This window comes from Pygoscelis adeliae, unplaced genomic scaffold, assembly GCF_000699105.1.
Source record: "Pygoscelis adeliae isolate BGI_AS28 unplaced genomic scaffold, ASM69910v1 Scaffold40, whole genome shotgun sequence".
In the NCBI taxonomy this organism is placed as follows: domain Eukaryota; kingdom Metazoa; phylum Chordata; class Aves; order Sphenisciformes; family Spheniscidae; genus Pygoscelis; species Pygoscelis adeliae.
In genome coordinates this window covers 1495693-1518521 of record NW_008823953.1, presented here as the reverse complement: position 1 = coordinate 1518521, position 22829 = coordinate 1495693, and the positions used below count along the sequence as shown (strand labels likewise).

Sequence of the window (22829 nt, the reverse complement as noted above, 5' to 3'; positions counted from 1 at the left end):
TGCCAGTCAAGGCAGAGGAATCCCATGGGGTCTGAGGGGACTCTGGGCTACGGGGGTGCTTCACACATCCTGTATTCAAGAGTTATTGAACAAAGTGCATTAAAAACTTTGGGAAGGAGGGCAGGAATCCAGGTCTCCCCTTCCCAACAGAGCACTCTGTGCCAGCACCGTTGCGAGCTTTGATTTCTTTTTCTTCTTTTTGGCCCACAACATCAAATTTATTGTCGAGCAGCCTGAATGGTTTCTGAAAGGCAGAGAAAGACCTGCCACCTTCTGTTCTCTTCAGATCCTTGTGATCTTTTCAGATCAGAAAAATCGTCCAGGCTGCCCTGTGACAGCATCTTGCATGAAGGTGACGTTAAACCCAGCCAGGTCATCTTGCCTTATGAAGAGCTCTCTAGAAACAGCTGGAAAGAATTATTTGAAGGCAGCTATCTGAGCTATTTAAGAAATCACCCTAGTGGCTGAACCATTGTCACCATTTCTGAGTACTCCCCTTAGCTGTGCTGGCTGTTCCTCTGCTCCCTCACAATCTCCTTTTCATTTCAGTCTGAGATGTTTGGAGGTAGAGGGAATGAAGTGCAGGTTGCCAGGCTCCGTAGGAAAATCCTAGTACCTCAGACTCAACCTTTGCTGCTGAGCACGGGGCAAAAGAAAGATACTAAAGAAATAGGATTCCTCCTTTCCTTAGCATATCTGTCCAGCTGTGTCTTAATGCATCTGCTGCTGGTGTCATTATTTTCCAGTAAGAGCCACTAGCTAAGATTATGTCTGTCTCCTCTGCTGTACCTTGCAATTTTGCTTGCTTGCAAGTTGGGCAAACGTTGGCAATGCCTGGCTTAGCATCGTCCTTCTGGAGGCTCCTATGGTGTTAAAGCAGATGTAGATAAAGAGGCCATCTCTATGAGGTGAAATCTGTCCTTGTGATGGAAGCCATTTTTATTTATATAGGGAGGGGAATAGCAAATATACTTACTTAATATGTAAGCACCTGCACTGTACTGGTATAAGGTGCGTCACTGCAGGCCAGTGAAACTAGCTTCTGTATTTGTTAAAGCAGAGCTGCTTTTGTCCTTTAGTTAGAAAGGTATTTTGCCACTGGGGAGGCATCATCACTTTTTGTGTTGCTCTACATGACATAAAGAATGCGAAGGAAGGATGTTTGACCAAAAATGCCCTATTGACACGCAGTCTTTTCCCATTTTTGGAGGGACTGAGTGGAGAATATTGCCAAACTCCAGTAAATACAAGTGAGGTGCATTAAGTGCAAGTTGTACGTATAGATCTTGGGGATTCTACAGTCTATTTCCTACTTGGGGCCAAAGGTTCCTTTTCAGCATCCAGCTTCCTGAGTCTCTGGTCACTGGCACCTTAACAATCTCCTACTGAGATAAAAATATATTCAGATTACAGCAGTTCCCTCCTGCCCCTCCTGCACTGTTTGAGAGGGATCTCCTGTCCTCTTGCTTTGGATAGGTTAAAAAATTAATGTTAGATGCAGGTGCTCATGTAACTGTAGTCACAGAGCAGTGATGAGCAGGATCTACATCTCTGAGCTGAGGTCTTAGGTTGGTCATGTCTTGTGGCTGAATCGTAGGTTTGTCTTTTTACCGTGTACGATCTGAAGAATATTGCCAAAGTTTTGAACCTGGACTTGCAAAGCTAGGTATTGTTGTGCATGCATAAACACCTAGAAAGGAAAAAAACCCCAACTGCCCTGTATTTCCAAGGGTGCTAGATACTTGGAGCTCCCAATGACATCAGTCCACGTATTTTTTTCTTTTAAACTGATTCAGCTGATGGGTGAAGATGTCCTAGGCATTAACCACTCACAGAGAAATAAAGTACTTCATCCAAATTGTTTGTATGGTGCATTTGTTGATCGTGGTGAATTTGATAGCATCTTGAGGATGGTGCCGTCTAGTGTTTGAAGTACATGAGGTGAACTCACAGTGTATATATAGGAGCAAAAAATGCTGGGGTGTAGTAAGGAGGCATTGTTTTAGCCTCATGTATGACATTGTAATTTTATGTTTTTTAATGAACAGACCAGAGTAGTTACACTAGTAATGTTTGTTCACTAAAAAGGAAAAGGGGTGTTAAATCATTGTGTTCTTTGATGAATGGCTTGTACACTGAAGAATAAATTGAACAAACTGGCATAGAGCTCAGTGAACATGAAATCAGCTATTAGAAGAAAGCTTGTGAACAAATTCTGAGCCTGATATGCATCTTTTGATTAATGTCCTATCAATCATCCATAGTGGCTACCTTAGCTAAATCGTGCTGTAATCATTCATGGTTGCTTACAGGAACACTGGCAGGGACTATAGAGCTGCAATAACTGAATATTATTACTGATTTCTCCCTAACTCTTGCTGTGAACAATTACTGTTTTCACTACGTTTCTGCCTCCCTTTATGAAAAAGAATACAATGCAAAATGAAAAGAGAGTTCCTCAAAGACCAGTAAAATTCTCCCAGGGTATTCTTAATGATATTCTGTCCTAAATGGGCAAACAATTGTAATGCAGAGTTCTCACCAGGAATAATAGTAATGTAATCACATTGAAGCTGTCTCTTTATGGACTGTAGTCAAACAGACAAAATATATAGTCAGATTAATGAACACAGAATTTCTGTAGAATTATTACTTAAAATGGTTGAAATGATTTTAGCTCTTTTTGTATCACAGTATTTTCAGTTAATGCACTTAACAGCAACAGCAATTAAGACTCCAGACTGTAAATTTGGATTAAATCCACCCTTTTGACATTAGAAGAAGCCTTGATTCTTAAAAGGTATTATGCCTGCACCCCTCTCTTTTAAGACCTAATGTTTTAAATTTCTGTGGCTCTTTTGAACTATGGTTATTTCAGGGTTTTTTAAGGAAAAAAAATTCAATTAATACACTTTTTGTTCTTTTTTTTTTTTCCCCTATGATTGTAAGTTATTGGCAAATGTTTACAGGAGAATTTCATATTCCTGTGTGTGAAGTTCCACACCATTTATTTCTCGAGTGTGACACAAAGAATGCTTTGGCACTACCCACAAAATAGGTCCTTAGATGGCAGTGTAATTTCCTCCAAAGTCACTGAAGTCTGGGAAATACGGTGAAGTAATGAAGTGATGACAGGTATTAACATGCATAATGGGCTTTAATAGACATTTAATGTTGTTTAACTGGAAGAAGGAGAAGTGCTTTCCCATTGGAATATTTCTACATTGAAACTCATTGATCACCAATTTCAGAGGGGAAAGGTTAATCCATCAGTTTCTGTAACCAAACGGCACTGATGGAAATTCTTTAGGTGACATTCTGGATGAACTGAGCTTTCCATCTTTGCAAACAAATGAGTGATATGACAAGCATAGTGTTCAGAACACATTTAACCAATTGATTTTTCTCTCCTCTTGTAATAAGATCTAGAGACGTATGAAAGAGCGTAGCACGAGCCAAGATTAAAGGAACTGCTTCACACACGCGAACATAGGGGAACTGCATTATCAATAAAAGTACTATAAAGCATGTAGGCACCCATTCTTTTTCTTTATATAAAGTTTGTTATTGCAATAAATAGCTGTTATTGAACTGCTTGCCTTTTATTTCAGTTTTTCTGAATTTTATTTCGGTCGGCTCTCTGTGATTTCCTGGTAAATGTTAGGAAAAAATGTTATGTTTTGTTACGGTATCATTTTTGCACTCACTAGTAAATCCAGGCCATCTCTAGATTTAAAAGCAGGATTTATCATCCTTTGGGGCATGAAGAAAGACATGAGGGGGAGGGAGAGACTTGACTTCAATTAATGTAAATATATCAAATATATTTTCACTGTTTAGTCTGTGCGGTTCCATACTGTAATGACCCTTATCTTTTTCCTTCCTCTTCCCTCCTTTTTCTCCCAAATTCAGCCCTGCTCTGAGTTTCACATACCCTCCTACGCCAGTATCCCTCCAGCAAATGCATCAGCAAATTATAAGTCGTCAGCAAACCCTAGGTTCAGCCTTTGGACACAGCCCTCCACTCATCCATCCTGCTCCAACTTTTCCTACCCAGAGACCTATCCCTGGCATCCCCAGTGTCCTGAACCCTGTCCAGGTCAGCTCTGGACCTTCTGAGTCCACACAGGTGAGAGACAACAAAAGAAACCTTTGCACCCCATTAATTTATGAAAAAATGAAACAAATTACATTGTCTTTATGGCAATTAATCACCACTGTCACAGAGACCCTTTGATAACAGTTTTCTTGCAGCTATAGCATTTGCAGTCCCTTTATTATAAATCATAGGAGTGTATGCGTGGTTCCTGATTGGTAGCGTGCTTTTTAGTCCTCATAAATATTTCAGTGTGGCGCAGCAGCTTCTCATTCCAAACTGTCTCTCCTGGATCTTATACAGGAACATAATACAGGTGGGGAGCAAGAAAAGGGGGGAAAACCACATCAAAACACTAACATTTTAAAGATTAGCAGCTTCACCTCCAAATCAGGCTGACTACAATATACACAGGGTCAGATTCTGCCCTCCTGACATAGGTGTGAGTAAATCAAAGTGAGTAATTCAATCTGTGAGCAACAGAGGAACTCAAAGATAGTGCAGAGGTTTGAAGGTTTTTTCTCTGATTTGTGCAAAATTGGACTTCTAGTGAGTTTGAATTAATCATTTTGATAAACGAAGTTGTATTCTCAAAAGCTGGAGATGTTCAGCAGTGAATCAGGCCCATAATGTGGAGTTTATCACAATTCGTGGTTTGCCTGTTATTAACTAGTGCTGTTTGTTTCCAGATGACCTGGGATAGGTTATTTATCAGTCGGGGAGCTGTTTATCTCCTGGCTAGCTTTTACAAATGTAGAAGCAGAACATACTGCTGTAGGAAGCATATTGATTTTTTGTGGGGTCCATGCAAGTTCAGGTATCTCTAAAAGATCTCTGGATTCCTACAAGATCCATTTGCAGGTGTAGATAATGGTGTTCAGTCTAGCACAGCAAGAGAAAAACAAGATTCTGGCCTGTTTATGTCAGCAGTCGTTTTGCTACTGATGGCAGAATCCAGGACTACATCTAGGATTTTTTAGCTGAGGGTTTCATGCTAGTGTTCAGTTTTTCTTCCTATCCACCTTTATAATGGGAAACACAGAAAAAGAGCTGAGGTCTTGTGTGCAGATGTTAAGTGCAAAACCTCTCCTCCAAGTGTGAAAAAATACATCTTTTTCTCATGTTGATTCGAACTAGTGCACAGTGATTTCATTTTTCAAAATTGCCTTTCTGAAGTCATCATTATGCGGAAAATCGAGTTCTTCCTACCCCTCCCTGGCCTAACAAAACCAACATTGGTTTGTAGCAAGGAATTACATCAAATGCCCTCCTTCCTGTTCCCTCCCTGCTCCATTACAAAGTGGAGTGATGCAGCTCTTCCACAAGTTAATCCTATGTAATTGAAGCACGATGTAATTGCATATCCAATATAATTAACAGTGTAGCTTCTACAAATAAAGTTGCTGAGCAGATGCTGCATATTTCTGTTTGCAGCTACATATTTATCACAGTCTAATTTTGTCTTTTTTGGGGGAAAAAAAACCCTGCCTGCAGCAGAATAAACCCACAAGCGAATCTGCAGTGAGCAGCACTGGAGATCCCATGCACAACAAGCGCTCCAAGATAAAGCCCGATGAGGACCTCCCCAGCCCGGGAGCAGGAAGCGTGCAGGTATGGCGGTCAGGTTACAGTCATAAGCCTTTCATCCCGCTGCCAGAGGGAAAATGGACCTCGCCTGTAGGACATGTTTTCAGGCTTTCTGCCCTCGTACGGCCCTTCATCTAGTGCACACACGGGTGGGCTCAGCTCATGGTAGCAAGGGTTAAACATGGGTAGTGAGGGGCTGCTGGGTTACAGGGCTGTGTTGCAGAATGAGGACAGAGGAAGGAGGCCGATGGAGAGGCACTTCTGATCATTCAGAGAGTGCTCAACCCTCTGTTCGCTGTGGAAAAGCAAACCAGAGACGTTCAGGTCTTTATTGAGGACGCATTTTCTGTTCAGCAAGAATATTTACGCCACGTTGACTTTTACCAGGTCTTAGCACTGTACTGCATCGAGGCCTCAGTGTCAGGCTCCAGTCTCATTTGCTATACTTTCTATACCAGTTAATGCCACTGGTTTTAGTAGAGCGACTCCTGATTTAGAGTGGCTCAGGGGAGGTGAGAATCAGAGCCTTGATCTTGTGAGTGAATCCACGAAAACAAAGCAGAGGTCCATCTAAATCCTTCGGTAGGTTTGAAATGGAAAGAGCGTGAGTGCTTAATCTGAACCACATGTTTACGCTAACATCTGACCCTTACCCTGAGCACATAACAAGCTGGGGAGAATGAGGCACCTTGAGGAACTGAAGGTGGAAAGTCAAAACCCAAAATTAAATACTCTCTTCTCCTGCTCACCCCTTTCACGCACACATTACAGGCAAGAACAGGCTAACAGCCTGAAAATTACCAAATTACCAAAATTGTTTTTGGAAAAGTTTCTGTGTGCAAAATAGTCACTGGATTAACAATGAAAACACACTTTGGATTACTGGTGATCCATTTTGTGTCTAACAGTAGTACTAAAGTCAAATTCCAATTAATTCAACGATATTGACTAGTGCCTTTTTCACTAGTGATGCCACTGAATAATAAGGGGTAAGTGTGCAAATAAAGAGCTGCTTAAATATGGAGAGAGGGAAGCCAAGCCTTTACGATTTGCTTTGAATTGAAATGTAAAGGGATTTTTTTTTTTAGAAATTCTCTGCAGTGAGTACTTCTGGGGAGGAAAAAATCATTTTACGCGTATAGTCTGCAGATGGCTTCTGGCTTACCAGGCCTGTTTTGGGCTTCTATATTTTGTAGAACTGAGTAACAGAGTGAACTGAGAGTAAAATAATCTACACACCCACTCCCATCTTTCTTTTAATGCTGAAATAATTCGCTTGTCTTCCTCCTCAGTGTCAGAATTTCCTCTCTCCTCTCCTCACCCCTGTTTTTTTCCTCTCTCCAGGAACAGCCAGAGGGAATGACCCTGGTAAAAGAGGAAGGGGACAAAGATGAAAGCAAACAGGAGCCTGAAGTGGTCTACGAGACAAACTGCCACTGGGAAGGCTGTTCCCGGGAGTTTGACACGCAGGAACAGCTAGTGCATGTGAGTTAATGGTATTCAGGAACTGGGTTTTAAAACTACGTGACCTTTTTCATGGGGGTCAGGTTCTCTGACCCTGTGCTGAGTCAAGTTTCTTAGCTAACAGCGCTGCAAACTGGAGAGGGGTTTGTGAGTTTCTGAGAATAAAGAAAACTCGGAGCCACAGTGCTTGACCTGTTCAGTCAGCTAAAGCTTAGTGTAAAATTCAATAAAGTCTTCAATAGAGATTGTAATGGCTCTGATCCTGTAAGCCAGCAAACGCTATTTTGAGTTAGAGACTTTGATAGTTATTGAGTAATAGTAAGCTGAACATGAATTATTATTAACCTTTAGCCAAGTTTGATTTTTTTTCTCCCAAAAGGAACTGTAACAGTAGAAATGGGCAAGGGGAATTCTTCCCCTCCCCTAAGGGGGTTTTGGGTATTAATTTACTGTTGTGTGTAAACTGAAGTGGGTTATTTGGCTAAATACATGGAGACTGAGCTATTTCAGTCTTTTTAGCGAAAGTGAACTGGATGGTCTTATTTATGCTACACCAAATATTAGTCGTGTCTGCCTTGTTTTTTCTTCCTCTCTACCACTTCTCCAAAATAAATGATTTTTACTATTTTGTAGTATTGTAAGCTAGAAAATGAATGATCAAAATCTAGAATATAACCTGGCAAGTACAGGTTATATTTCCATTTCCAACCTCCTTAGCTAGCAGCACCTCTCTTGATTACTGGCATCACAGAACATATCTAAATACTCTGCAAAAAAAAGAATTCCTAGTACATATTAGAGAAGAACATCTTCAGCAAATGATCAGTGTGTCAGAATCCTATTTATTGGAGAAACCTGTTTAATACTTTCCTGGAGATCATGCAAAATCTATTGCATAATATGGCCAATACTACTGAAATAGCTTGTTGAAAAATGTACTTTTCCACCCAAAATAAATTAAAAAAACCCACCACGTATTTCCAAACACTATTCAAAATGGTAAACTGATGCTGCAAAGCTAACTTTAGTAAAGCAATGCCAGCTTTTACTCCTTGGAGTGTGAGAGTCTCTTGGTGTTGCAGTTATTTATCAAGATGTATTTTCAGTTTCTTGTTATTATTAGGTGGTAGTAGTAACAGAAACAATAACAATAATAATAAAGGAAAGACTATCACAAACTAAAATAATGGCAAAAATGTGCCATTTTTTAATAATCCTTTGGACACATTTTGCACAAAAAATACCCTAGCATCTTAATAGGCCAAGATGAAATGTGAGGAGAGACTCTTTCAATATCGTAATATCTTTTTGGGAAGAAATGCTATACGAATGGCTGCTGCAAAGGGTTGGACACATTTAAAAGATCAAGTGTCGGTCTTGCAATTGATTCCATGCAAAGAGACCAACTGGCATCATCTGGGGCTCTGCACAGGCACAGTCTTTATATCTGCTAATAGTTGTAAGGCTAGAGCTTTATGATGCCTGGCAAACCTTTCTCAATATTCAGAAATGATCCCAGTGATGATGATAAATAATTTACACCAAAATATATGAAATAAAAGTGAAATTCAGAATAAAGGTGCTCTTGATAATGAAAAAAAGGAAGAGGTTTTTCTGAAGTTTCAGACATAAAATTTAATTGAATGCCACTGTGCCTGTTAGCTAATAGCTAATGTCTTGTAGTTTCAGGTGAATTAAATTGACAGTGTGATAGTTTGGTTAGTTGTTTTTTTTTTAAATGCATTTGTTGTTTCTGGTGTGATTTTTGTAGCGAATCTGACTGTACTAATAAGGGTCAATAGCAAGACTCCTGAAAAAAGTGTATTTCTTATGTTTCTGCATGATGGCAACATCTCAAATGGGTTTCTCTAGACATAAAGAAGGCAGATAAAAAATGTTTCTATGATACAAGGAGTTCTTTTTGGCAGGGCTCAGGATTCAGCTATGTTATGATGGCATTTAAGATTACGAGGTGCAAGTCCTGACTCGATACCCTGAAGACAATAAAATCATCATCATCGCAACCATCACATTCAAGTAGCACAAATCACGCTTTAAGAGTCAGCATGACTCAGTGATGGGGCCCTGGTTTGTGATTTCTTTTGCTGCTCCGACAGAGCCCTGCTGTGGGGACTTAAGCAAGTTATTTCTGTCCGGAATTGCAAAGGGCTTTAGACATCTAACTCTGTTTGAAAGTCTGGCCCTTCACCACGGTCTGTCTCTCCCGCATTTTGTCTGCCCTTGATTGCTACAGCCCTCTGATGTACACCTGCAGCAACTAGGGAAATGAAGTCCAGGCCTTGGTAGGGCTTCACGGGAGGGCAGCCCTGGTTTTGCTTAGGTGTGTGACTCCGGCAGAAAGCGTTAAGTCCCTGAGTAGCAGTTCAGCCCTTGAAAATCTCCCCACTGCTGTGGCTCATGTATGCCTCCTACCCAAATACTTGTGATTAAATCCGAGTAGATACAAATTGCCGTAATTTGCACTTACCTCAGTGTCTTTGCATTGGATGAGTTCCTGACTTGGCATGTTCAAGTCTGCACCTGAACTAGGCAGAGAGAGTATGTGTCTCAGTGGCGTGAGTACATCCTTTACTCGGTAATATTTACACTGCAGTAGCAGCTGGAGGCCTCATCAAGCCCAGAGTCCTGTGGTGCTAGATGCTGCTCAAACACAAGAGAAGGAATGGCCCCTGATAAGGGCATGAGGTCTTCACCCTGTGACTCCGGAGACATGTAGATTGGGCTGTTTGGTGCTGTCTGGAGGTACCTGAGCTAGCTTGTAGACGGGTAGGCGTGTAGCTAGGATCACGCTATGCTTCCCAGGAAGGTCAGGGATTTGCAGGATAATAGATACCAACCTTCAAATCTTGCGGCAGAGCTCTGCCACGTTGCCTCCCCTGGCTGCACGTGCTGCTGCTTTGCAGGTGATTCCCAACCCACTGGCAGACTCAGCAGAGCCTCAGTTGCTCCAGCCAAGTTTGAAGGGGGGGTCTGAAGTCAGACACTGGTCTGCCATCTGGGACATCAAAAGTACAGATAACCATCCTGTTTTGTTGAATCTACTGTGGGGTAGTAATCATCAAGGCAAGGGCAACTGGCATAGATAAAGACAATAAAGGCTTAAATTGCCCTAGCAAGACTCATCCAGATGACATCTGCCGGCTTCCCTATATTCTCTGACACTCAGAAAGGATGGTTAACATGGGCAGAGAGCTACAGTCACATGCTCAGAAGTTGGGTGGGTGTGATACAGCACTACACATGTGATACTACATCGTATTGTGTACACACACCTACTTGCCCATAGTATGGGTAGTCAAGTGAACTGTATAGCGAAGCTAAGAGTGAGCTATGTAGACCTTCACAAAGGATTGAAAGAAACCCGTTCCCTGTCACCCACTTCATTGAGTACGTGGTATGTAGCATATATTCAGTAGAAAGGAAAATGCATTTGTATATTTGACTTGGAAGTATTTAGAGTATTCTTTCCCTGTACAATTCTCTAAACCAGTTCCCAGGGCTTTGGAAGTTCAGCTGGGAAGAGGAAGTCTGTAAAATGCAAAGTTTCAGAAAAAAAGACCTAAAAAGCATTCTTGTACATCCTGATAAAGCTAAATTTTCAGGATCTATGCAGGCTAGCAGTAAGTCTTTTAATGAATCTGTTTTTTTTTTTTCAGGGGAATAAAGCCACTGTTTGTAGCCATACATAATAGTAAGATATCAGACCCAAAACATCCGATGGCACAGAACAGACTGTTACCCAAGCCTTGCATCCCAAAGCACTGGAATTTTAGAGGAACTGCAGTGTTTAGGGAAAAGATGGAAGTGTGTTTCTAGCTGTTTGTTTTGTTTCCTAAAGGGTTAGGTAGCTCAGCATGAATTCTAGTCGCACCAGGTTGAGCAGAGCTCAGGAGAGCTTTTCCACAATACACAATGCACACAGTTCACATTATAGATGTCATTACTCCCATCATGTATAGGGTGTATACACAAGCAAGTATGCATGTGTTTTGAAAGAGGTAAATATGAATTTGTGTATATTCTGGTGTTTCTGTCACATGAGGATAGCTTTATTATCTTTTTGGGAATGATGGGACCCGATTTACTTCAAAATCAACTGTAGGTGAATCGGATTCTAGCAATATCTGCATTACAATGGGATGCGTGATACAGCATGTATGAAATGGTAAATACAAACATAATCTGTGTCTGAATATGTGGTATAGCTTTAGAGCAGAAATTGCATTCTTGGGCATGATAGTCAGTATTTGATGGCATTTTTCTGCATTACTTTCTGCAGCAAAGTCCTGCTATTATTAGTATAAAATGTGGGCGCTAGTGAAAGTGTGCTTACGCCCCAAGAGACAATGTTTTCTGACTGAATTTATGAACAGAACCTGGGCTGCTATGAATAAATAACTGAAAAGCTACATAAAAGAATCGTTATTGACCCACCCAGAAGGGTTTGACACTGCAATGATTTTGGTGCAGGAGCTCTTATTTTCAAGCGATATGTGCCACTTAGAATTCAGCGTGGTTAAATTTTCATGATACATACAGCAAAAGGCAAGGTGTTAAACCATTAAGATTCATGATTCTTCATGGTTGTCTATCTAGCGTCTGACAGTACCGACTGCCCTGCTAAAGCAAGTCACTATCTATAATTGATATCCTTCTATGGAATAGGGTACCAGCTGCAATTGAAGGGTTTTGCTGAAAGCTCTTAAATCCTGACAAGTTCTGCCCTTGTTCTGGTTCAGTCGCTGAGCTGCACTGCTGGTATCGCAGGGTTATTTGAAGTTGGTGCAAAAGGGGTGCGTGTGTTGCACATTAGCAAATCACAAAGTTGGAGAGCCGCGTTAGAGCTGCCACTGCATTCGCCTGCCAGGTAGTCCTATTTACACTGCGTTGCACTCCTGAAAAGATTGCTTACATTACTGTTTGAACATGTGTGTTACAGGTTTCTTTCTTTCCCTTCTTCTTCTTAAAAAAAAAAAAAAAAAAAGGGATCTTATTTATTTTAAAGCCTCAGTTTGCTGCTGGGGTCTTTATCATTCAGCTGTTTAATTAATTTCTCTGCCCAGCGAGATATTATAATTGGGCTTAGCTGAGCTCAAGTTTGTTTTAAATATGTGATAAATGCACTTGAGCGCCCAGAAGCTAATAAGATACTGTATATTTTTATAAATCTGCTTTTTGTTGCAGTTTGTCTTTTTCTTCCCCCAGAAATCAGTTTAAGAATAAAATATTGCAAAAGGGTTAGACACTAAAGATAAAAGTTTGTTTAAGAAAATTATCCTTCAAGGAAATGACTGAAGTTATTGTTAAATATTAATACAATGGCAATCAGAAAAACGCAGTGCTGCCTATTTCTCATCCCCCTTGCTGTGTAGCCTTGATGATAATTATTTTTTATTCAAAAACATGCTTGAAGAACTGTAGAGCTATTTTTTGTTAGTGTTTTCTCCTTAATTGTACAGCAATAAAATTCTCTCGTTGTTGTTACATTTGATTAGATGAGATCAAAAAGCCCTAAACTGACAGCAATGGCTTACATTCAGGGTTTCATTTGCTGAGGTCTTCCTGCCTGTTTGCAAAGCCGCGGTGACTGGAGCACTCCCCTGGCAGTCCCTGGGGCACCTGCTGTAATGCTCCACCTGGCTCCCTCATCGTATCAAATGGAAAGTTTCTTGTGTTTCTCAGGTACCCACGTGTTCCCAAGGCAATCGCGGTCCACTGAGGATACCCAGAAGAACCATTACATGAAGTTCCCTGAGTTGAGTTTCTTAGGTTTTTGCCCTCCGCTCCTACAGAAAAGGGTGGGTTCGGCCCTGACTGACAGAAGTTGGCCAGCGATCCATGGAGACCTACATAAAACCTGGGCTGCGTCTACAGCCTGCCTCAGCTCAGGTTTTGCAGCATTTATTGTGATATGGGGTGCCTTAATCAATGCTGTGCACCTCAGAACACTTAAGAACGTGTCTGATTGGGAGGTGAGGAGCACACCACTCTCTGAAGGACTAGACCTCTTTAGAGTGGGTTGTTTTGGATGCCCAGAAATAAGGACACTCAAAGTCAATAGACTTTTGAAAGTCTCATTCCCTCTACTACCATGCTGCCCTTGGCCTGTGGCTTCTTCCTCAGCTCCTGGAGTGAGAGTGGTAGGTAAGGACTGGAGGGAGCTTCACCTCTCTTCTCTAAAAAAAAGATCCAACTGCAATAGGAGAATAAGCCAGATTAGAGCAGTTCCCCTGAGTAATAGCTGCAGTGGTAGAGCTGTAAATGACCACAAGTCTCGCGCATTGCCCGCCACTTGCAGGAGGAGAAACTGCCCCATGAGCAAACAGCCCCGAGCTGCCAAAGCCGACAGGGTGCTAGTCGCAGCTGTGTGGGTAGGCATCGATGCCTGAAAGGAACCAATTACACACAGCTGCCCCAAAAGGCAGATTATCCACTGTGCATTAGCAATTTCTTTTCTCTGGGCACTGGAGGTGTTCTTGCAACTGGGCGTGATGCAGGTGAAGTCCCAGCTCCGTGAAGGAAGTCCCTTCACAATCCCAAAGGGATGTAATTACACATCCCAGTTTGCATGTGTCTCCAAATAAGTGCAGTGATTTATTTAATTTTTAATTCTTCTTTGCGGAGGCAGTTTTCAGTGCATTTTCATTATAGTTTTATTTGGCTCTAGCGCAGTAACACAGAGAAGCTTCAGCCCGTTCACAGGCTGATTTTGCATGGTAGTGACAGCCACTGCCCTGAAAGATTCAGAAATGTTTCCTTTAAATTGAAAAGAGTAAGGAATAGATAAGAACATGAAATCCATTATAGTAATCATTTTTTTCCTGACAAAAGGAGAATGTTTTATGTACAACAGCAAAGGGGGTTTTGTTGGTGGTTTTATTCTATTTCATCTTATTTTATTTTTTACTCAGTGGTGTGTGGACCCTAATCCATATTTGGAGAAGCAACGCTGCGGACAAAAGAAATCATTCTTCAAGTGAGACAAGCCCAGGGCTTGGGACAACATGGAGAAGGCAGGGAGTTGTTTTAGAGGCAAGCAAGTGCCATGGAAAGGTTTTTTCCCAGTTTGTGCATCCCCTCAGTATATTTGATCGTTGTAGCTTTGACGGAACAAGGGGGAGGAGAGAGAGGGAGGAGAGATTATAGCAAATAATCGTGAGAAACATCTATCCAGAAGTTTTTAGATTTTGAAATTGCCTCCTCACTGCCTGTTGAAAGGCTGAGTTATAATTACGGCACCACCTTACTGTGCTGGATTATAGGCTGCTGAGCCCATAGTTTTAAACTGTGCCAGAATGGTAGCATTGTTTATAGGCCAGCAATTCATTACATGGCATAGGAAAGCTAGTAAGCAGATCTGTGCCCCTAAGTGCATGTTCGTTTGCTCTTTGTTTCCATATGGGTACCTAACACAGACTTGTTTAAATGAAGCATGTCTTTAACCCCTCATCAAAGGTAACCGTGTAAGTGCTGTCGGGTTTTAAGGTTAAGTAACCACAGACGGACCTCACTGCTGTTCTGTAGCCTCAGTAGCCCTCGGGGTCTGGCACGGCCCCTGTTTGCCTTCCCAGCACATCCTTGCTCCGCGCCAGCCACCGTGATGCCCTCGTGCCTTCCAGCAGAGTTAAAAGTCAGCACTGCTGCCTTGTGAAGAGATCTTAGTCACTATGGGCTTGACCCAAAGGCCAGCTGTGCTTTGGCTCAGGTCCTCTTTAGCACTCCACTACACAAGCACATTGGCAGTTCCCCTACCCAGAGTCCAGCTTTTGATGAATCACAGAGGAGAAGGGGAAAAAAAAATAAAGTGGGGATTTCTTTTTCTGATAGAGAAAGGTTTACAAAAAAATAAATCCACCCTAATCTTTGAAGTATTAAGAGGGGATTTAGAGAGAGAAATGTAATAATTTTTTTATTTTAATTCCTCTGTAATTAGCATTTCGTTCACAGCATTAGGAAAACTTGTTGTTAGCCTGCTGCTGCTACGGCTACTGTTCATACGAGTTGCCAAAGTCAATGTGTTTGAATTGGTGTCCCTGAAAGAGGTTGCTAAACTATGACATGTCGTTTAAATAGTACTTCTTTGTCACTGTTGTGGGTAGGGATGAACAGTGCTCCTCCTATGCCCCGAGAAGTTACTCTAGCCATTTAGACTGAAGTCGTAACAAGTGGGCACTTGAGTGGAAAGGGCTGTGCATGGCAGGGAGCAGGGTTTGGCCTCTGTCTGTGCTTTTAATCACAAAGCGCTGTTTAGGTGGTTTGTGGATATAAATACTTACTTGAAGTGTTTATTTTGCCTGAGAGTTCAGCTAGTGTACTCTTCCAGGTTAGTGATGTTTCATAGGTAACTTCCAGTTTGGGGGAGAAGTGTAGGATAAGAAGCTGCCAGCCAAGTCCCAGGGGAGCCCATGCTGACTGAGTGACAAATGCGTAGGCAAGAGTAAAGCTGCAGACTGAGTTGGCTCTTCGGCTCCTGACTCTTGTAGGCATATCATGGAGAAGAGAGAAGAGGGAAGTCCCTGCCTGCTTTTTTTGCTGCCTCCGAGCTGCAAGGAAGGTTGGGCTTGTGCATTGACTCCAGGTACCTTTCAGTCCTGACCAAAGGGCCAGGACAAAGCGGATTCGCCTGGACAGAGCTGCGGTTTCTGTGCAGCTTTTTCCTGCCTTGCTACTGCTGACTAAGTAATTCGCTGTTATGTAGCCTGTGTTATTACGGTGAATCAGTGGAAGATCTACCTCGAACCTTCTGGAGTCCCCTGTTCGGTGTTGTGTGTCTCTGCACTGCTTTTGTTGCCTCCCAATGAACAGGATTTTATCCATAGTGCAGCCCATCTTCGTGTCTGTGTCACAAGTGCCACGTTCTCCCTCTTAGCTGCCCATATTCTACCCAAAAGGTTTGCCCGATGCCTGGAAGAATAGAAATCTATGAGTGCTGGCCCAGCTATTGCATGTGGAAGTGCTTTTTCTCAGACAGAAGTGTCAGATCAGCATGCATGAACAGAGGCCAGGACAGGCAAGCTAAATACAGGCACAAGTGCGGCTTCTGCATTTGGTTTTGAGAGGGCTGGGCTGCATGGATTCATTTTTGCAGTCTCCTTTGTTTGTGTAACCTCTTAATAGAAAGACAAAAAAAGCAGATGAGTCTTTTATCGTGGTGAAACAAATTCAGTGTTTTCCAGTGCTTAAACTTTTGTATGAGCGTGACTTTTCTTCAAGGTGTCGGGTGCCTAATCTAGAAAATGAATGGGTGGTGGTTTTGTCAGGAATGGGTCCTCTGGTGCCTTGCACTGTAGGTATGAGGTCTGCATATACCATTCTTACGTGTATTGCAGGGCTGAGATGCTGCAGTTCTCCGTGAGATAAAGTAGTCAAGCTGAAAATGAAACAAAGCTCTAACTGTATCCCTCCTTGTGTTTAGCAGAGATAAACTCCAGTGGAGTCTCAGTGCTGCTCCGTTTGGCTTCTGGCAGCAGCTTTAATTGGTAAAATGCAGATTTTTTTTTTTGATCAAGAGAGGATTATTCTTGTTATCAGTCTGGAGCATCTTATTTCAAGATGAAAAGGCTTCGCTGAATTACAGATGCCAACATTTTTACAAAGCACTTTGGCGATTGACATCTCAAAGAGAAAGTATGATTTATTAGCCTATAATGGCTAACACTGAGCACTGGGCTAGGTCCCACTGATTTGTGAAATTGCTTAATATGAATTGCCTTTTTGTGTAATTCAAGCCCCTGGTTTTTCAAATAAACTTAGAATATAAAGTGTATGAAATATTACATTCCTGGAAAGGGAAAAGGGTAATGGGGCTGTGTAGCTAAAAAGAAAATAAAGGCAAAGGTAGAAAGGGAGAAAGAAAGAGAGAAAGAAAGAGAGAGGAAAAAAGGAAGAGAAGGAGAAAGAAAAAGAAAGAAAGAGAGACAGAAAAGCAAGAAAAAGAAAAAGACAGACTTCTAAATCCATCTTGGTGGTGCTTTTTTACAGTAGTTTGGTTGATATCTTGGCAGGGTAAAGATTAATAACAAGCCTTGTCGCTATCAGTACCTGCTTGTCGATTCTCTGTAACAGGGCTGTCTGTTCAGCATGGAAATTATTGATTAAATAAAAATTGCTATTAGATTGTGATGTGATCCATAATCACAAACAATGGTGGACATTCCTCTTTCAGATCCCAAGCCATGCATCAAGTTTTTCCTTGCAGTAATTTATATTGTGCTGACACTCGCACCCATTAGGCTTTTATCCTCTCCTACATGTGTCAAGAAAGCACTAAAAGAAAGAACAGCAGCAGCACAGCGGCAGGTAGGAACTCACTAAATTTTCAGAGAGAAGCACAACATAGCTTTGCTTCTAGTTAGCACCTTAGCCCAGCAGTGATTCCTGCCAGATGAGGGCAACACCCCTTGAAATCAGGGACCTTTTTCACTGTGTTTTCAGTGAGGGCAAAAGCTCGCTCCACAAGTATTTGTACCTAAAATTACTGCTGTCCTTTTTTCCTTCCATTATTCCCTTGGCTCTGGTTTTATTTATGATCATTGCTTAAGGTACACCCATGGTTAGGCCCTCCATGTCGGGACAATGTGGAAAGGGGATGCATCCAGGGAGATCCAGTATGTTTTTGTGGGGTATTATTAGCATTCTGGAGTGCGAAGGAGAAGTGGGTTTCCTGTGTTTATTTAGCTCTGATGCTTCCTAATTTGAGGAATCCAGGATTGGAGTGCTTCAGTTAAGACTGCATCACTTTAGGCTGAGTTAATTAAAAAGATAGTATCTGACTGTTCTTTTCACAGCACATGTGAGCACGGTACCAACTTTCTTCCTCCTGTGAGAACCTTTGTCTAAAACTAAAGGAAGCTTAGTCAAAATGTTTTCCGGAGTTTGGCCACTTGCAGGAATTATGCCCACACAGCTTCTCTGCCCCTTTGTCTCAGAAGACTTAAACAATATATATGTCAAAACTGATCAAGCCCACCTGGCCTGGCTGCTAGGGAGAGGCATTACCATTCCTGTAGCTCTGGACAGTGCATTGCAGATTGTTTTGCCAGTTACCAGCACTAGGCAGGATTGCTGAAAGAGTTTTGTACCTTTATATGAGAGCTGAGAATATAGAAGCTTAATACACCGTGGGGGTGTGATTTTTTTTGTTGGTGTAATTTTTCTTAAAGTTAGTAAAATTAAGGCTTTATCCTTTAAACTGTTATCAGTGCTAATTATCACATGATGTAGATTTCTGTATCTCGCTATACCGTGGGGTAGTTTTTGTATATCTTTCTTGTGCCTAAACCATTTCTAATATTATCACAGATAATCAAGAAAATCCTACCTGCAGTATTTGACTGTTTGCCACATTACACTCGGCTTAAAGAGTGTTTAACAGTGAGCTTAGCTTACTTCATTATACAGGGCAAATATGAAGTTTTCAGGCTTTGCCACTGTCATTTAAATCAAGAGACTGCTTCATTTTACAAAGCCGGAGCGTGTGCCTCGCACACCTCCCTCCAGTGCCGCCACTTTCTCCACGTGGATCAGAGCCAAGGGATTACCAGCCAGGAAATTAATTGCCAAGGGGATTCCAACACTTATGGTTAGTAAAAAAGCCTGAAAAAAGAAGTGTGTTTTATATCGCATTCTGTAGGCGCCAGGTTCCAGCTCTGATATTTTTTGGATGAGGGAGAGTTACAGAGATACAGGACTTGCCCTTTGGTTTACTCCTGCAGACTTCTGGGGCTGACTGCCAGCACAAGTCTGTACCATTCAGATGGTACCACAATGGTATATAGGAGAAGAGATGAATCTTTGAGTTAAACCAGACTATTTAGGATTGATTTTTAGTTACCAGAAGCACCTGTAAGTTCACTGCAAGTCAATTAAAGTTAGTGTGTGGAATGCAGGGCAGAAAAAAAATTGGCCTTGGCTCTTTTCTAAGTGCTTTAGGTGATACCCCCGTGTTCTACTAAGAGATCATGTACAGTTTTCATTCCAACAGCTCAAACATAGGTCTGTAGTCTAGCTACAACACAAGACTGTCTACGGTATATACGAGAGAATAGAAAGTGTTATCCTGTGGCAAGAGAGAGATGAAAGAAGGTATCTCTGCTCCCGCTCCCTGGAGCATCAAGGGTGACTAACTTCTAACCTGTGACAGACTTTTGCTAACCCCAACTTTGCTAGGATGTGGTTGGGATGACCAAGCCTAGTGCAGATGTGAAAGATAAATTCTAAATGCCTGTCCAGTGGAAAAAAACTGAGGGAGGTCTCAGAGGAGCAATAAACTGTTGCACGTGCTGAAGATTGTTAAAAATGTTTCTTAGAGATGTCAGGAAGGAAGTGCCCGAAATATCTTCTCCAGTTCAGTCGTGATGTCACAGCTTTAACACAGCGCTACTTCTGTCACCCACCAATGTTGTATTAATTCTACCAGGATCTCCTCTGTGATGAAACAAACGTTAGAACATGCATTGTCTAGTAAAGATTTTGGTAATGCGTATCACTGCCATCATTTTTCTTTGTAGTTTCTATGAAAAGTGTTTTTTAAGTCACCACATTCCTGACTTTCTTAGGGTTTTTTGTGCATTTCATTGCAAAAAGTGGATCAGGCATTAGCTCCTAATCTGAACTGCAGCTTTCGTAGATTATGTGTAAGGACACACTAAGTGCATTTATTGAAAAGAATCCTGCTATTCAACAGTCTCTTTCTGCAGACAAAGCATTGGTATTTTTATCATATGGGCAATTTGGATGTGTCCATGTGGTAAGCATAGGACTCTCTTTAAAAAAATTAAAAAGACTTACTGATTGATTTACACCAGAAGATCCTGCTGAGAAGTATCTTTTCTTTCATTTTAAGTGCATCAGTGTTAGCTGTGCTGTAATCATTTAAAAAGTACTAAAAGCAGAAGAAAGTGCATGGTTTTACAGAATCTGGTCCAAGGTTGAGCTAAACGAAGTGCATATTGTTCAGCGAGTCCTGTCTACATGCTTAGTGTTACTATCCATATGTCTAATACACTCCGAAGAGCAGATCCCATTTAATTGTCTGACATTTACCTTGCTATTTTGCCCCATTAGGAGCATAGGATTTTCAGTAAAAGAAGGCAATGGTTTAACTTTTTTGTAAGGGATCAAGTACTTTGCTAATCCTTCTGTGTAGATAGATGACCAATTGTACTAGTCTGGGAGTTTGGAAGACTTCAAAATCTTTTAAAAGAGTACTTTTTTAGCTTTTTCTTGTTCTACCTTGCTATAGCCTTTCATAGATTTATAAGTTGGCTCATGGGATTAAGCGGTTTGTCTCTGCTAATATAAAATGATATAAAGCTGCTGTAATACTTGGTTACATTTTAACTCAAAGAGCCTGTTGGTACTAACCTGCTTGCAGTCTATTTCCAAACCCATGCACTGAAAGGCAGTGTAAATTTTAACAGATTTTTATCATTAAAACCATACAATTTTTATAAAACAGCTCTGACTTTATATATTCATTTGGTGCACCACAGTTGTTGGAATATTTTGCTGGGTACTTTTTTGCTTCCATTTTTTTCTGCTCAAGGCATCTTTACTGTTGAGCATTTATTTCTTGGCTCCACCAGTCTGGTCTGTGTTGTGGAATGTAAAGATTAGAAATCTCTTCCCATTTTATTTTCTTGTGAACATGTCCCATTTTAAAGGAAAATATTATTACTTTGAGAGTGGTTTGAACCCACGGCTTGATAACTAACTGTAAGAGCTGCTAAAGTCCTGCTCCTGCAGAGCTCAGTGTGTTTGGACCCAGTCAAATTTAATGGGCTCTGGGCTGCCATAAGGGCCCGTGCGAGCAGAGCAGCTCGCAGAATCAAGATCTGCGCATCTCGGCTAGGAGCAACGGCTGGAATTTATCAAAGCCAAACAATATGGGGGGAGAATAGTTAATTTCAGGTTTAATATATACAGCAGGTCTGATTTCCATTGAAGTCGGATGAGTTATGGTGGCAGGAAGGAGGCCTATAGATTTTTGTCTTCTGCAGCAATGTGGGAAAACATCCAAAGTATTCAGTTCTTCTGCCTTGTGTGTGCTGGTGTGCTTCTTACAAAATCAGGATGGTATTTTCATTCTTCATACTATTTGCAAATAAGATTAAGTACCTTATTGTAATGCCTCTTTATGATGACTTCCTTCTCAAGTGTGCTGGCAGAAGTCCTCTGTGGTCTTTTTTTGCCAGTGAGAAAAATCCAGAAATAGAATATATGCTTTTAAGTGTGTTACACCAACATCTGTAGCAATGCGAAGTGCCGGGCTGTTCAGGTTTTGTGGTTTTTTTTTAAGGTAAGGCCTGTTTTTCATGTATGTTTTTGTTAAAGATTGTAGACAGCTGTATGTGAGTTCAGATTTGTAAAGAAGTCAACCAACCATTGCTCACGTTGGGTACTGTCTGTGAGGGAGTTTTAACGGGTTTTAATTTGGTTTTCCTGGAAATTCTGTAGCAGTTGCATGTAAAATCAATTTTTATCCCTAAATGCAAAGATCACAAAGCAGAAAATTTTGAAGTTGAGCCTCAGGTGGTTTTCTCTGCTTCCATATTCGGTCACTCCTAGAAGGTATCAGACAGTGCCTTTTCTAGGCAACATTCACTGGTAATCTCAAACCTAGTGAAGGGCAGATGTTTGGTTTCAGGCCAGTCTTTACCCTCTTCCCCATCCAACTGTAGGAAAAACTCTGCCCTTGTTTGTGCATTACTGTTTTGACTAGATTGAGAGAGGAACGTGTAAAAGATTTGCAGGGAACATGGAGCTCTTTCTTTGCAATGAGGATCTCCTCTTGTGAGCTTGTGGCAGGAACAGGCATTGCACCTCCTTGCAGTCATGCCATAGAACTGTTTCCTGAAGGCAGGAATCCTTCCGGCATCTCAAGCTGTAGCACTCCTGCCTGTAGCCAGCTCTCAGAAGGCCTGCGGTGAGAGCTTGTGTGCATGTGTGATGGAGAAAGAAGGAAGGAAAGCGGGCAGAACAGGCTGAAGACCATCAGTGCAGGGCTAGGGTATAGGATTTGGGAGAAGACCACCTTCAGTCGCAGTTGCATCATAAAGGCCAACATCACAGTTTCATCACTTAGTCAGCAGTGGGTCTGAAGCCCTTCACCAAGCGGCCGTTGTTCAGTCTCTTCTTCCAGCGCTGGCCTTTTGAGCCAAGTTTGAATTCTCCATCACTGGCGCACATTTCACCTGGCTTCTTCATCCCTCTGCTTTTCTCCTTGCTATTCTGTCTTGGGTCTCTTGGTTTGTACTGCAGGCACCAAATTACCCTAATTTTTTCTCATGTGACCTTTACACAGAAGACAGGTAAAATGTGGGTGTAATTTGGGGACCTAAATGTGAAGAGCATAAAAAACACTTAGTAGAAGTGAGCCAAACATGGATATGTAAGATTATTTTTCTTGAAGTCATTTCCGTGCATTGCTGAAGTCTTGGTGAAGGTGAAAGTTGTAATGGGGTTCTACCTGTCAGGTTGCCTTTTCCAAAAGGGATTACCCTCCAGCAAAAGGCTTTTTTGCTGTTAGGGTAGCAGTTACATGGTCAGCGCAGCTCTCAAACTGTGCATCCGAACACGCACAGTTTGCACCAAGAAAGATGCTGGAGTGAGTGGAAGTTGGAGGAGAGTTTGCCAGTGTCCGCGCAGCGGTGTGGAGCAT

At 41.6% G+C, this 22829-nt stretch overlaps 1 protein-coding gene across 1 annotated transcript in view; it reads left to right on the top strand.

Annotated features, from left to right (window-relative positions):
* The window catches only part of GLI3 (GLI family zinc finger 3), a 193648-nt gene that overhangs the window by 149795 nt on the left and 21024 nt on the right, over positions 1-22829 (top strand). The window contains exons 7-9 of the mRNA XM_009321630.1: positions 3913-4129; positions 5591-5707; positions 7028-7168. Of these exons, the coding sequence (XP_009319905.1) occupies positions 3913-4129; positions 5591-5707; positions 7028-7168 (475 nt within the window). The remainder of the gene's footprint in view (positions 1-3912; positions 4130-5590; positions 5708-7027; positions 7169-22829) is intronic.